Source organism: Apostichopus japonicus, chromosome 5 (assembly GCF_037975245.1).
Source record: "Apostichopus japonicus isolate 1M-3 chromosome 5, ASM3797524v1, whole genome shotgun sequence".
In the NCBI taxonomy this organism is placed as follows: domain Eukaryota; kingdom Metazoa; phylum Echinodermata; class Holothuroidea; order Aspidochirotida; family Stichopodidae; genus Apostichopus; species Apostichopus japonicus.
The window spans coordinates 5,789,430-5,804,829 of NC_092565.1; the positions used below are offsets into that span (position 1 = coordinate 5,789,430).

Sequence of the window (15,400 nt, forward strand, 5' to 3'; positions counted from 1 at the left end):
GAACTTAACGAATCGTTTGGCTGCATGTCAAATCTCCAACAAACATGCTCATGTAGCTCGAGAAAGAAACATTTTTTTGGTTTTTGAACTTGTAATGTTTCAACTTCAATAATTATAGTTATCACTGAAGAATATTTTGAAGCAGGCCTATCCAGTAGTTGTGAGAGATGTTGTAGAGATGTGTTGTCTTTTAGCAGTGATATGAAATGAGTTTTTGAACTCTTTATAATAAACACCTGTGGACAGTAGTGACTGCCTCATCTCTGAAAGCTTGTTGCTACATTGCCCGACTTACCACAACCCGACTCCCCTGGACCTCCGACCTTTGGGAAGTCTTGAATGGTTATGCAGCCTTAGAGCTATTGTCCAAGACATTAGATCTCCGTAGTATTAACAGAGGACACAAGACAAAAGAGGTCAACTAAACATATCACCTGGGAGGAAAGCAGAACACATTTGCCACAAGAAAAATACTAATTATGAAAACGGGAACAGTACATGAGAGCATAGTCCTGTAGGCCGAGAATATAACCTTTCCTGTACCTGCATAATACTGTACCTGTTTTTCTGCTGCAAATATTGCTATAGTTTGGGACAATTTTGAGCCCTGATTTAGTCAGATAATGAAGTTTAATCACTGAGTTAATTAGGAGGGCACCTATGGCAGTTTTATTAAAGGGTCACAGGAGTCGTTGCAGTTTGCGATAGATGGTATTTAGGGGCATAATTGTAACTGGTACCTCAATTTGAGCCTACATCTTTCGTGTAAAACAATAGTCAGAATACATTTTTTGTTCTCTTGACTGCATGAAGGGAAAATAGAAGTTCAAGAAAATACAGCCAGTTTACGAATTTACTGATTTATGTCAAGTGCCTCCTTCCTGTACCAGAGGCTAATATTTTTGTCTTTTTAAACTGGAGTGACTGATTTCAATGTTATTACTTACTTCAGTAGATCAAAAGACTGCAGAGATTATCTGACACTGTACCCTTTGCTGAGATGTGTTAAGTAGCACAGTATCCCTATCCCGTTCTAACCATAAACTTTCATCGGTCTTTTGAAATGTTTATGATATCCCAGTCAATTTTACCATAGTCCGTTTATTCTTACATAAATCAATTATTTTCATCCGCTTCTGCTGCAGTATGCAATGGCCCACACATATAAAATATGCCTCACATTTAAACCATTTATGCAGGGAATGATTAATCCAGTCTCGCATGGCAAATTGCTATGCAAAATGGCTGTGTAATACATGTAATACATGACGATTCTCATAACACAGGAACCATGTAGTATTTTGTAAGAGACACACAAGTTCACAGCCTTCATATATCTGCTACACAAAATATGAAGACTAAATGATTCCTCGATTTAGTGAGTGTCATCAGATGCAGAGTGAACATTGATTTTTCAAACGAATACAATGTTAAACAAGGTATATTGATGTTGCCTAACAAAGGAGCATTTACATACAAGAATCAAGTCCTTATTACTTTACGTGTGTACACACTCTCATTATGGAACATACTGAAATCACTCTAATGAGGGGGGGGGGGGGGGGTGAAGGGAATAAAAATATTAATCATGTTTACTGGTGCATAAATAATGAACTTTATTTATGACTAAGTGTCACTCGACTTTCCTTGAAAAGGCATGTGTCACCCATCGAAGTAATTTCAAGGGCAGTGTTAATCCTAATGTGTTTTTTTTTGTTTTGGTTAATTGGTTTTATATTTTTTTATCTATCTCCCTCCCGTCTCTGTTATTGTATTACTGCGTTATCAAATTTGAAGATTACACCAACCCAAAGCCTTCCTGAAAGCACTTGTTTTTTGTCTGTTTTATTGCAATCAATAGATTGATTTTCTTGCCGAGTAATAAAGGCCCACTTTGCGCATCTTTTAGCCACCATTAATGGAAACACCTGACAAGTATAAGAGAAGGTTTACAGCATGATTGAGTTTCAAAAACTGATTGCGTTACCAAGTCATTCTATCGATTTATGACGATAAGAGAATAAAGTTAGAATAATTTGAAGGAGTGCACCAAGGCTTAGTATGCCACATGGGAGCTGCACGGGTAAGTGGATACCAGATATTGAATATTCTGAAGCCGTTGCCCGCGGTTTGGGATCGCTCTCTCCGGAGACCACGGTCTGTAACTAGAGAATTGTGGCCAGAAATTGTTGTAGTGTTGACAGAGGTAAATTTTTGTTCTTTTTGGCTAGCTGACCAAAGTTTGTCTCGTCGACAGAAAAAAAAAAGAAAAAGTTCTCCCATGATTTTGTGTCTCTTCCTGGCAACTTTGACATAAATCCTCTGCCGTTTGTGTTGGAATACTGAAAGTGACTCAAGTGAAACGTTTATCGGAAAACAGGGTTGTCGACAGTTCAGGGGGTGATTTTGACCCAATAAGTTGAGTGAACTAGAAATAATGCGAACCGTCAGCTGTGGTAATTTGTCACGGTTCAAATGAATTTCTGACAGTCACCGAAGTCTCCGATATAAAACGATGACTCGTTTTGTTTTGAATTCATTGTACTCACATTTTTTTCTTATCCTGTTTTGGTTAGTACTCAAGGTACCAGTGGTTACTACTCATTAACTCATCTTTCCATCTCATTTCTTGTTGAAATCTTCTTTCACTTTGACAAATGATGTAATTATAAAGCAGTTTACTAACAGTGATTAGATTGATATAAAGTGTGGATGCTACTGTGTTGAACGAGATGTATGAATGTCAAATGTAAGATCCATTTTGGAGACTGTGATCCCAGAACCAGACTAAACCCCATGCGACTGTTTTATTGAAAGTACATATCTTAAGTGCTTTTAGGGTCACTGGTAAGAGACGCAATTTCTACCAAGTACAAAACCCAAGATGCGTCGGTAATGCTGTGACAGACGCAATCAAAAGTTTGGTTGAAGGTGATGTGTAAAAGTACCCATGGCAGATTATTTCATTTGTTTTAAATGCTGTTACCTGTACGGTTATGTGTCAGGTGCAGAAGAAAAAATATGACAAGGAGTAAAGAAATTTATGTGCTACAGTATGCTTCGAATCCAGCAACCTCCGGGTTACAAGCCCAGCACTCTTTTTTTCCATCGTCGATAATTTCGCAATCACTTTTCCGTTGTTCATTTACTTGCCTGAAAATTATGTTTGTAAGCATATCAATGAGGATATTAAAATTTCTTGAAAATCCTCATTCAAATTGGAACTTGAATGAACACAAGAGGCTAGAGCTGATGCAAAAATGGCGTCACATCCCTTTGTGGGATATTTTTAACAAGGGAGGAAGGGTGGATTGGTTGGCAGGAGGGGTATGACGGAGTTGGAATCTGGTGGTTGGTTGACGAAGAAAGAACGAGTATGTACAGTACTGTACAGTCACCTTTCTAGCAAGTTATTGGGATTGTAATTTGTCAATATTTTATCCAGTCTCCAAGAGTGGTTTAAGCTTGTACTGTAGAAAAGCCATAAAATGTGGTCATTCATTTTCAACACACATTTCAAGGGCATTTTAAGCACCTCCCCGCTGTATTTGTGCCTATACGTAAAGCAGCTGTCTACTGGTAACAGGTCCCATAATTACTCGTGCTCCACTTTTTCTTCCCCAGCGATGAGGAAGACGAGAGCGACGAAGAAGATGAAGAGGATGACGAAGAGAAGGACCAGAAGAAGACTCCACAACAGAAGAAAGGGGTAAGTCTTCCATAATGCAACCTTCCCCCTACCCCCATTGGTACCCCCTTTAGAACCCCTGAACACCCCACCAGCAGGTCTACTGTAGCTGTGGGCGGTTAACATTGTGGTCGTCCGGGTAGGAGGTTATGCACAGCCCGTTTCTCCTGAAGATGAAGTTTACTGTAGTTGCTAGTTGCTACAGCAAGTTGTGTTTCTCTGATGACTATTGAAATTATTCTCCGACAGGGTTTGGATTAGTTGGAGAATTGATAGGTTTTCTATGTAAATTATGAAGAACAGAGGTCAATTGAGGTCATTAGAATCATTTTTATGAGTTCAGTCACATGTGGTGCTGTACATTCCTGTAGACATCAGTCCATTGCATTTGAAACTTGGCATAAATTGGTACAAGTTTGTGAATCACTCCATATACAGTACAGGTGTGGTGGCTTTTTCCTGTCCCATATTTTCTGAACGAAAGCTTTACAAAGCCCTCTCTCTGTCTTTGAGATGCACTTTTGAGGCATTTTGAAAGATAGCATATATAGGGTGTTGCATTGCTGTGTGGTTACACCCTATCCTATAGTTGAAAAGAGTAGCAATTGTGTTAAAACATTGTCAGAATTTGGAATGACGCACATACACTAAATTGAAAAAATCCATAAAGTTGTTTCATTTTTGAACTTGACAGAAAGATCTCTGAAGTGAAACGGAGGAATAAAATGTTATTTGTTGTTACATGTTGGTGATGAAACCCTGAACCTTACTTTAGGGACTGTACTAACACTTATGAAGCTTTTCTAAAATTCATAAATTAAAAAAAACTCCACTTTGAGTCTTTGTTCATAAGAGTGTGCAGTATGATTTCATAAGCTACTGATTTACTGTACTAGCTTATCCCTTTAGACACTGTCTGACTCACATAATCGAAAGAGAGTAAAATTTACAGTTGTTTATTTTTAGGGTTAATATTTAACTTTTTTTCAGTGATTATTAGTTTTTGTGGTATTCATGATCAAATAAGTTTTCAAATTTATTAAGGACAAAAGGAATCACAGGAAATTTTAGTCTGCAAATTTCGAGAAAACACAGCAATCAAGTTTGAAGTTCAGATTTGATGGAGAGGTTGTTAATTTTGGCCGTCCCAGGGTATTTGCAGGTCATGATATGCTCTATTTTGCAGGATGTCTTGCACGTCGATAATTCAGGGACTTGGTAACGAATAAATGTAAAAAATTGCAGGTTTCCGGACGGATGGACTTGAGAAAAGCAGTTTGTTGCATTGATATTTAAAAATTTGCAATTTTTGATACAAAAATTCTCTTAGCAATTTATTAACTGGACTAGTAGAGTCAAGTTTTCTTTCAGAGATTGAATTAAACGTAGAAATATTTCCATAAATCAGATGTGCTCATCTGGTCAATAAATGTTTCTACGGTATATTTTTAATTCTAATTAGCTCATTTTGCGAATAAATTTGAATTTGCTGATTCTTTGAGAAAGAACTTGCAATTTTTTTTGGGGGGGGGAGGGGGAATTTGCCTACAGGTTCATATGAAGTGTGTGATTTGTGGGTTTTTGTCCGTAATGGAAGGGGTGAGTTATAAGTATCAATCAATGTGTGAACTTGTTAATGGGGTCAACTTGGGTCAGTGGGAAATTATGGAGGAGGCCCTGGAAAATGTGAGCTAAAGAAAAGTGTATTTTCACAATGTGCATAATAATTTACATGGTGAAATAGAAAATACTCAGAAAAGGGGGGGGGGGGCCCTGGGACCAAACAGGATTCTGGATTCCTCTGTGCTGTACATGTCATCTTCACCACGTGTGCCTGTAGTACCATGGACCGGACTCATATCTGTACAATGCTTTGTGATGTTCTTTTGTGACGCCATAATTCCTGGCTGGTTTGAACTCTCCTACGTTACCTATTGAATGAATTCTGTCAGAGCTTTCATAACATTCGTATCGTTGAGGCAATCAGTTTGTTGAAGAATTGCTGTTCAGTCAACCGGAAAAGGCAACCCTTGAAATTGAGATTTCTTATAGAATTAAACAGCTCCAGCTGTGTGCAATGATGTCAAAGGAATACCGTACCTTTGGAATGCCTCAGTTCCCCGTGAATGTACGTGACACCTACTGTTAGCATGCCCTGTCTCGGTAGGTCCGTTAATTTGCTGGAATCAGTAAGGCAGTAGCTTTAAAGCCTCTCAGAATTTAGCCACACTCCTCAGGCATGATCAGACACATGTCAATATCTCTCCCGAATGTGTTTGATGAAGTTTAAAATGTATGAGCCAGTTGTGTGTCTTTCGCAGAGTCAACTGAGATCTTTGAGTACCTCCATTCAATACCGAGTACCGCAGATGACAAGAACAATCAAGCGGGTCAAAAGTTTATCGCAGGAACATGTTGTATTGTTATTTTGTTTCTATGGTAACCTTTAGCAATCTACCTGAAAGTCAAGAAAATGTAGGCCAAATGGAGGGTGTACTCTATATAGTACAGTGCTTAGCAACGTACACTGTACAGTACAGTAGTCCTACTGTGTACATAGTCTGCACAGCGGGGTTGATGAAAGGTAATTTTGTAAGAGCGCCCTCTATATAGTCTTAAACAGTCTGACAGTCATTTATCGGAATCACCAGACCTGGTTAATCCGTTATGCTGTCACTAAGGCCGGCGATTGTCACGAATGCACTGTTGTTCTTTAAAGTTGAGTCCCGATGGAAATTGAATGTCATTAAACATGTGATGTGACTTTGTGGGACAGAATCATTTGTTTCCTGTTCATGTATGCAAGTGAAATTATTGTCAGTGCTTGTATTATGCTTCCACTGTTATGTGGTGTTATTGCTTCCTGTTTTCACAATCATCATCTTTTATTTGTCAGAAATTCCGATTCAAAGTTTACCTACAGAGAGAGAAATAGAAATGAACTTTAGCCATATTCAGTGCTGTAGGAAGTTAAGATTTTTGTTTGAGAGTCCTGAGTGTTGATCTTATTAGGGAACGATTAGATCATTTTATCAATTATTATGGTAATCATGACAAGTTTGGTTAAATCTAACGAGTGTCTGGTCCAGACTGGGATATGTGTCGCCAATTTGTTGTCTTAATGTTCAGTTAGTATAAAACTGGTATATGCTTTCATCCTGTCAGTGTAGTGCCAGCTGAATGGAGGATCGTTAACAATGAACTTAGGCCCCATTTTTTTTCTTACCACAACTGGTTTAACATTCTGTACTTTTGAGTCATATGATTCCATCGCTTTTGACGATACTGAATATTACAAACACATGGCTCATTGTGCCATAAGTACTGCACGTGTCTGCAGTAGCTACTGTATGTATGGAGTATTGTGTCTTTCCCTTTTCTTTTCTCTCTGTGTGGGTGTGGGTGGATCGCCCATCATTGTAATATGGTAGCCCCCATTCTGAAAGACAAAAGCCCTTTCAGTGGAGATCTGAGACAGTATTCATGTGGAATATTATGGAACCAGGTACTACATACCAGTTACAATATAGAACTCTGAGGTGATGGATTTACCACTATGGAGTCAGTTTAATTCTTTCATACTTACCAAAACATGATGCTTTCCAAGTCAATCCTATTTTCATATAAACCCATAAAAACCGCCACGATTTATTGTTCTCTGGGAGCCTCGGGGTATGCGCTCTTTCTTATCCGTTCACACAAAAGGTGCGAAATTCCGAGCATGAAAGAGATTTTGCAGTACATGTAAGGCCCTGCTGATCAAACAGGGTAACTGGAACCCCTATTAAAATTTCACAAAAGGGAAAATTGAGAATTGTAGCAAGTTGAAAAGGTTGGTCGGCTTCGTACTCTTTATCAGAACCGGAAAGTTGGTCTACAAGAGTCACTGACCGCCGCAGGGGTCGTAGAAAGGTGACCTTGAGGATTAACGAAACCAACAAAGGATCCAAATCATTAGGAATTTTTTTATGCCTTTTAAAGCTGTCTAGTGTCTGTTTTTTTTTTTTTTTTAATATTATTTTATTGATGATGTTCATAAGTTAAATTTTTTCTAATCCATGGAAGTATTAACATGGGACTCTTTTAAGCTACTGAACTGTGGCCCTAGCTCTTTTGTGGACAACTTGCATAATCTGAACTTAAGAGACCATTTTTAATTGAGGAACGTTGGCACATTTTATGTCACTGTCTTCATTTCCTCTTATTCTCAGAAGTTAAATTGGAGCTTAGCAAGAAGTATCTCTCTTTAAGTTGTAAAGGTTAAGGGGAGGGGGGGGAGGTAGTCTTTTCCGATCAGCTGGTTGTCTGAATGTCAGACCTTAAATTATGCAGTATTGGCAAACCCATAGAGCTGAATCATTTTAAGTTATTAAAAGGATTCCTCTGCCGTCACATGTAAGTACTGTAAATTCAAAGATTACTGTACATTAGTTTGTAGACTGCATGGGAAGACTTGAACACTGACTATAACTGTATAGTTGGAAACCCACAAGTAGGTAAGTAGGCCATCTATGCCCTATAGGCAGTTCAAATCCAAAGTGTAGGTAGATTGTAGTGGATGCGCCTAAATTTTTCTACATCAATACACCCAGGCAAAAGTTACTAATTTTTCTCAAAACTTGATTTTGAGGATTTTCAGAAATTATTGGCTAAACCGGTAGTGAAAATCACGTCCTTGAGGTTACGAATCCTATGCTCAGCTACAGTACCAACTATACTGTCCAGGTGCTGTCCAACCATGGACACATGATGGAAACTTGGGAGGTTGAAGGGGGTGTGATGGGGGTGAAGGGGGTGTGATGGGGGTGAAGGGGGTGGGATGGGGCAGGGGCCTGAGAGGAATATGTAATGTAAACTGAGTATTCATCAATGTGGCAAGCGACATGTAATTGGGAGTTTATGAAAGATTTTACCCGTTGTTGGGACCTGAGGCACAAGAGTGGGCCCTATCATGGGTAACCACTAGCAGCTACTGTAGATACTGTACGATTCATGATTGTGTTGGAAGACATAAATACTGTACACATTGTCCATGTATGTCACTGGAAATCATGGAAATGCAAGGAGATGTGAACTACTGTAGCTCACACAGGTTCTGGTTTTATTAAGTTCAATGTGGGGTTCTGCTGGCAGTTTGTGTTAGGACTAGCCTGGAAATCTGAAATGATTGTATAAAGATATATACTTATATTGTTAATATCAGTAATCAGTGAATTTGTGGTCAATGCCTTTGTTTTCTTGGGGGTTTTTTTCTTCTTCTTTCTTTAATCTACTATCTCTGGCCCATCAGCAAGACCCATCAATCAATTTAATCAATGGGGGGGAAGGTTTGATAGTCCAAGCACAGGTCTTATTTACCACTGGCCTACATTAATCTTAGTTGTGACAACAGGGTACTTGAAACATTGACACAACATCCTGGCAACTAGCAGTTAGGGTTAATGGCTAGCAAAATAGTCTTCTCAACTTCTGCTTCTTTAAACATGCTTAAATTACTTTATGGCCCCTGTGTGGGATACAGTATGCGGTGACAACTTGTGGCTCCTGACAGCCGTGGTGATCTAATCTGGGGCTGACAAAATATATGATGAATTGCCCAGGTACTACAACTATGAAATGATATGATTGGTTAATTCTGTGGTGTAAAGTTCATTCACAGGAGTTAGGGTTGCACATTGCCACTGTGGATGGACTTCATCATCATAATAGTCACTGATTATGCAAGGGTTGATAGGATTTCAAACTTGGAAAAAGAAAAGTGCTTGTCTTGTCATATTTTAACTTTGATTGCTTTTTATGCTATTGTGGCATTTTCATTTGCTTTTGTCACATGTTTAAGCAACATGCACTGTATAATTGACGGCCAGGGGAGTTGAAGTTTCTTTATATGCTGTTCCCATGGACATGTGGGAAATATTGGCCTTGTTTACATTGAGAATGCAAGGGTAGATCTTGATCTTTTTTAACTCCCAGATGGAGGGGGTGGGGGGCAAGGAGGTGGGAAGGTAAATTCACATAAATATGAGAATTGGTGGGGATCATCAATTAAGGAAGAGCATTGTGCAAGCATGATCACTACACTGCAAGAAATGTCCATTGTCCAGCCTATTCCTGTCACTGAATTTCTAATTCTACAAAGGGAATGTCCCTTTAAAGCTAGCTTTATAATTGTTAATATCTGATGTGATCAAATATTTTGCAAATTCCATTGGTGCATGGCTGAACAAAGAGCCATCATCTCATTGTTTACGCTGATTAAGATACAAAATTAGATTAATTGTTTATCTTTTCTAGAGCGTTTCGGGAAAATTCAAACAGTACAGTACTGTAAGAAGAAGTCACGGATTATAATGTATAGGTGTTCATCATAGTTATTTTGGGGTTTCCTAAAATACAGACTTTCAACTTTAAATCCATAAATTTACTCCATGGTGTAAACAGCTGAGATTTTCAGATTAAAAGTCATAATTATTGACCTTCAAATCTATTATCACTTCCTATTTGTTCTTAAAGCTGTGTATTTGGGTTTAAAGTTTGTCTCAGCCATACGGTAGTTACCAATCATTTGATACGGTCCTACAGTGTGCGACCTCAGCTCAAGAGGTCTGTGTGCATGGTTGGAACCATGTAAGTTGTCATTTGCCTGAAATCAACGAGTAGTTATGATTTAAACTTTTATTCTAATTCAGCGAATTTGTGTCCTGCAAATTGATTTAAATTGTCATGTTTCATTTGGTCTGCAAACCGTTACGAGCTTGATGGACTCAATTTACGAGAGAATAATGTGTCCAGATGCTTCACCTTTTCTTTAAAACATCGAGGGTAGGTACCACCTGGAAGTGACAAATTTAACCCAAGGTGAACCTTCGATAATGCCGCACCTTGCATTGAATCTCATGATTTGTGCCCATATATGCCAAAGTAAACTAATAATTAGAGCTGATAGTTAAAATTCAGTTCTTTGAGTCTCATCTTTAACAAATTATACTCAAGACACAAAATTATCATTTATCTGAATCATGTATATACTGTACTAGTGATAATTAATTGTTTTGAAAACTATTAAAGCACACACAACCATTTATCTCTACAATATCCTGTAAAACTTGATGTGTGATTTTCAACATCTCATACAAATATTAGTTTACTGACTTGGGGTTTATGCCAGTGGGTCACTTGGGGGTCAGCAGTTGGTCAAATGTCTGAAGACCTTGTGTAAACATGACATGGACTTTACCTGCTCTACATAACCCGTGTATGGCTGTTGTCCTGGTTTAACATACATTCACTGAAGAAATAAATTGTTTTCTTGTTGGGGATCAAAGGTCCACAGAGGTAAAAGAGTAAACTCTCCCCTGCAAACAAATTTATATGGTTCATTCACATTCTGTGTGCTTTACTTCATCGTCGGTTTTACTTCATGATGGAAGCAAAAGGAACACAGACGAAGAAGGTGCTGTCGTTGAGCGATATGCTGCGATCACAGAAGCTACGTACAGTACATTACTTGTAAAGGTCTACCGCCACCTATGAACCACATTGTGATAAAAACTCTAATAGGCATTAGAAATCATGAAAATACAGTAGCTGCAAGTCCCATCAAAATCCATCAAAGATTGACCATTTTACAAGTCTTGTCATAAATCTAGTTTATTCATGAATAATAAACGTTTAGCTAATTATGCACAGTATTGATGATGTAAAGGGAGCAACTGCCTAATTTTCTGTTTTGTTATTCCTTTCGTTTTTACAACCTTCATTTCAAGGACACTGAACACAGGTTTTGTGGCTTAAGGCAACTTATTGAGATATTTTTATCGTCTTCATTGAAAAGAGGAACATCACATTAATCAAATGTTACATATGGGCTTGCAATTAGGGGGTAACTTATTAAGGGCTAACATTTTGATGGAAGCAACACTCCACCTCATAGTTTGCACATATTTAATGAGTTTCCCAGGTTTATCAAAACTTCTATGTGAATATCTTGGAAACGAAAGGGGCTTTTTTGCAAAACGTTCAACATATTGTTAATGAGGTTATCACACTCAACAAATGTATAGAATATGGAGCAAATTGTGGCTACTGTAGATGTCTGTAGTGACTTTAAGATGTTGCTTGCTTGAAATTGAATTCGGGCCAATACGGAGCTTTATATGGAACCGCAGAACTGTATGTGTAGTAGGGTCAGGTGGCCAGTGTAATAAGGTGACCATATTTTCTCAGCACATTCGGGGACACAGTATTGATGTTGACCCCTCAATGTAGGCCTACTGTACATATAATGTGGGGTGGCAGCTTGGGTGGTTCTACGTTTCGATGATGATCGACGGTAAGATTTCATAGTTTAAGAAAACCTCTAAATCCAGAAACGAGTATTTCGCCCAAGATAAAAAATCCATTGCCAAAAACCTTGAAGGTACAGTAACTGGAAGTGCCATTATTTATCACTAAGTGCAGACAGATTTTTTCCCCCGTTTGAATTATTGACAGGATCTGGAGGGGTGCCTTTAGTTTATACAGTAGTTGACAGATGTATTTAACAACCTCTCTGTCAAAGTTTATTTCTACGAGCAGAGGCAAGCGGAAGGCCAAACAGGTATAGGTAAAAAATTTGTGATTTTCATGGGACAGTAGTACTGTAAGTAAAATCGGGAAACATTTTTTGGGGGATATCTTTAATACAGGGATGGGTTACACAAAATTTCGGGGAATGTCTCTGACAGAAATTGGGACGTCTGCACACGCCTTATAGTATATAGTTACAGTCTATGTGTGACACTAACACTGTCCATGCAGAGGTTATATGTACTGTATGGTGCAAGCATGGCCAGCTACTTAAAGATGTTGCTTGCTATTGAATCAGGGGTCAGTATGGGGTCAGTATAGGGGTCAATATGGAGAGCTCTTGTAGGGTCAGGTACTAATGATCGGTAAAGTCCCAGGTTTCTCCCATGTCAACTACCCACCATCACAATTGCCATTTTTTTTTTTCCATTGGGTAATTTCACAATTTTAATAGAACCTCTTGTTCGTTAATACACCCCGCTGGCTCCAGTCCGTCTAGACACGACGGTGCCAATGTAGTTTTTCTGCTGGTCTAAGTACCTCACAACAGTCATTTAGGTAGGAACTTGTTTTGTTGTTAATTAAGGCAATGTTTGCTCAAATCAAATGGTGCCTCCAGCAAGTTCATCTCCAATACTATCTTAATTATCTTTAATGGGCTTGTATCGGTTAGAATATCTTTGATAACAAAACCGAATTAGACTTCGCTTCTCGAAATAGGTTTTTTGGAACAAGTGTTTACCGTCTGACAGATGACCTAAATATGACATTCCAATGAAAGACCAAGATGCCGGTGATAAACGTTTTTTCAAAATAGAACTGAACACTCACTTGCATTTCAATTATGGAGTTATATTTACTGTATTCTTAGAGTTCCATTATTTTGTCACTTATAAGTATTCTAAGAAGAAATCCCTGTCTGCTAATGAAGCAATTAAAACCAAGGTAGAGACATGAGGTCGGGACAAATAACCTACAGTACCATGGAAGTGCCATTTAACGGACAAACGCTGCTCTGAAACGAGAAAAGTATATATATTAAAAACCAAGAATTGAATTTACTAAATGTGAGAGGCCTACAACACAGTACTGCATGTCACTAATTATTTCTATAGAATAAAAGACATGTTTCTAACAAAAATTAATATTCAAAACCGACGCTGATGACCAAACATATCTATATTTGTTAGCAGCAAGGATAGATCTTTGGCTACTGCCAGGTTGTGAATATTTATCAGTTTAGAAAATTATAGTAAAATCTAGAAATGTGGTTCGAACATTGCAGCGATAAGAAAAGAAAGAGAAATGTCTCCCTCTGCCGATTCCACTTTTAATACACTGAAGTTACATGAAAGAAATGCTTTAAGTTTCTTTGTAACTTGGTGCTGATATAAGGGATAAATGTTTAATACCCAGATCTTGCTTTTCTAGTACTATAGCACTCAGAAAATGGACAAAACATGTAAGTGTAAGTAATGAGACTTGCATGACAGGGCAACATCAGATCTTTCTACCAGCAAAAACAACTTACATGAAATGTAATAAATGGTTACAAATGCAGTTTTGAATTTAAAAACAAAACAAAAAAAAGTACTTTTTGCTTTACCATTCCTATGCAATTGCTTTACCATGGTTCACAAAGCTATTTTGTCATCGTTTGTGGGAATACTGAAATAGCGCCCTCTGTATGACATTTTGGTCACATGTTGCCTAAAATGTTCAGAGGGATATGCTGCTTTAATATTGTATCTTTTGATGAGTTATTCATTGCTTTCTATTCAACAACCTTACAGTCGATTCTTATGGGCAAATGTGTACAGTAAACTGCACATTGAATGACACAAAAAGAGGAATTATCAATGAAACCCTGATTTTTAATTCTCTAAATGTATTAAGAGATTAAATTATCAATTTTGTTTTTACAATTATTACCTTGACTGTGGTTATCTGCCAGGCTTTGTCATGAATACTAACGTACTGTAACTTAAGTGAATATATATAGAATATATATGTTTAGTTGGTTTAAGAGTCATTTTGATGGATGTTAAGTAATGTCAGCTAAGGGTTACATTGGACAAGATGTCTTAAAGGGGTAGGGAAGGGGAGAGATTTGGAAGGAGATAAGGAATGAAGTAAACATTGATGGGCAACAGCTGAGCAAACAATAATTTGGCATTTGATTTTTTGTCAAGGACAGAATTATTTTTCTGGTTGATGTTATGAAATACATGTGTACCTACGTGAAGCTGCGCAAACATGATGAAGCTCATGTTTTGCTGCATGCATGGTGCTGTTTATAATGTCAAGGGAGTGTACAAATTGAATGCAAGTTTCTTTTGTTAACAACTGTGACATTGCTGAGCACTGCTTATTTAGTTCCATCTCTCTTTCTCTTTCTGTTAACAGAGCAAGGTAAATGGAGCCGGACCGAAGAAGGAGGCAAAGGTTAGTTTCTTATCTTAGAGGAGGTTGCCAGTGCTCTCACCAATAACAAACTTGATGCATGCGAAGTTTGAGTGACAGGGAACATTGTTGTTTGGCACAATTTTCTTTGTTTTTGATTCTACTCTCCCTCCCAAGGATGAAGTGAAATCTTTTGCAGTGGCTGGCTGGTAATGGCCTCACAGTGTATACAACATCTATGTATGGCTGTGTAAGTGATTCTATATATATGTTACACTTTGGATTGACAAATATATTATTACTGGCTCGAAATACAGTTTACTTGAACTTCCATACTGTACTTGATGTTTTTGGATTCGTGTGAGTGGGTAGAAAGAGAGATCAAAGGTCGTTTGAGGTCAACAGAGGTCAACAGCTAAAATCCCTGTGAAACCAGACAACTCCAAAAATAAAACTTTGATGAACTTTATCGTCGTCTGTGTGCACAGCGGATCAACTATATATATGTAGCAAGTGCATGTGCTTTCTGCAGAGGTCAAACTCATTTTGAGGGCAACAGAGGTCATAGTCTAAAACCTTACTTTGTACACTGAACAAGTGCAGTATGTATATATGCTACCACTTCTAGTGTTACTTGTGTTGGCCTACTGACACATACGATCCCAGCAAAGCAATTCTGCACACCATTCCAAGATTGATACACCATCGATTCCAGGACAAGCACAGTTATTGGATGGCTAC

The 15,400-nt window shown here is 38.1% G+C and overlaps 1 protein-coding gene across 1 annotated transcript in view; it reads left to right on the top strand.

Moving 5' to 3' along the window:
• LOC139967439 (nucleoplasmin-like protein ANO39) overlaps positions 1–15,400 on the top strand; it is a 55,984-nt gene that overhangs the window by 16,984 nt on the left and 23,600 nt on the right. The window contains exons 8-9 of the mRNA XM_071971227.1: positions 3,625–3,709; positions 14,663–14,701. Coding sequence (XP_071827328.1) covers positions 3,625–3,709; positions 14,663–14,701 — 124 coding nt within the window. The remainder of the gene's footprint in view (positions 1–3,624; positions 3,710–14,662; positions 14,702–15,400) is intronic.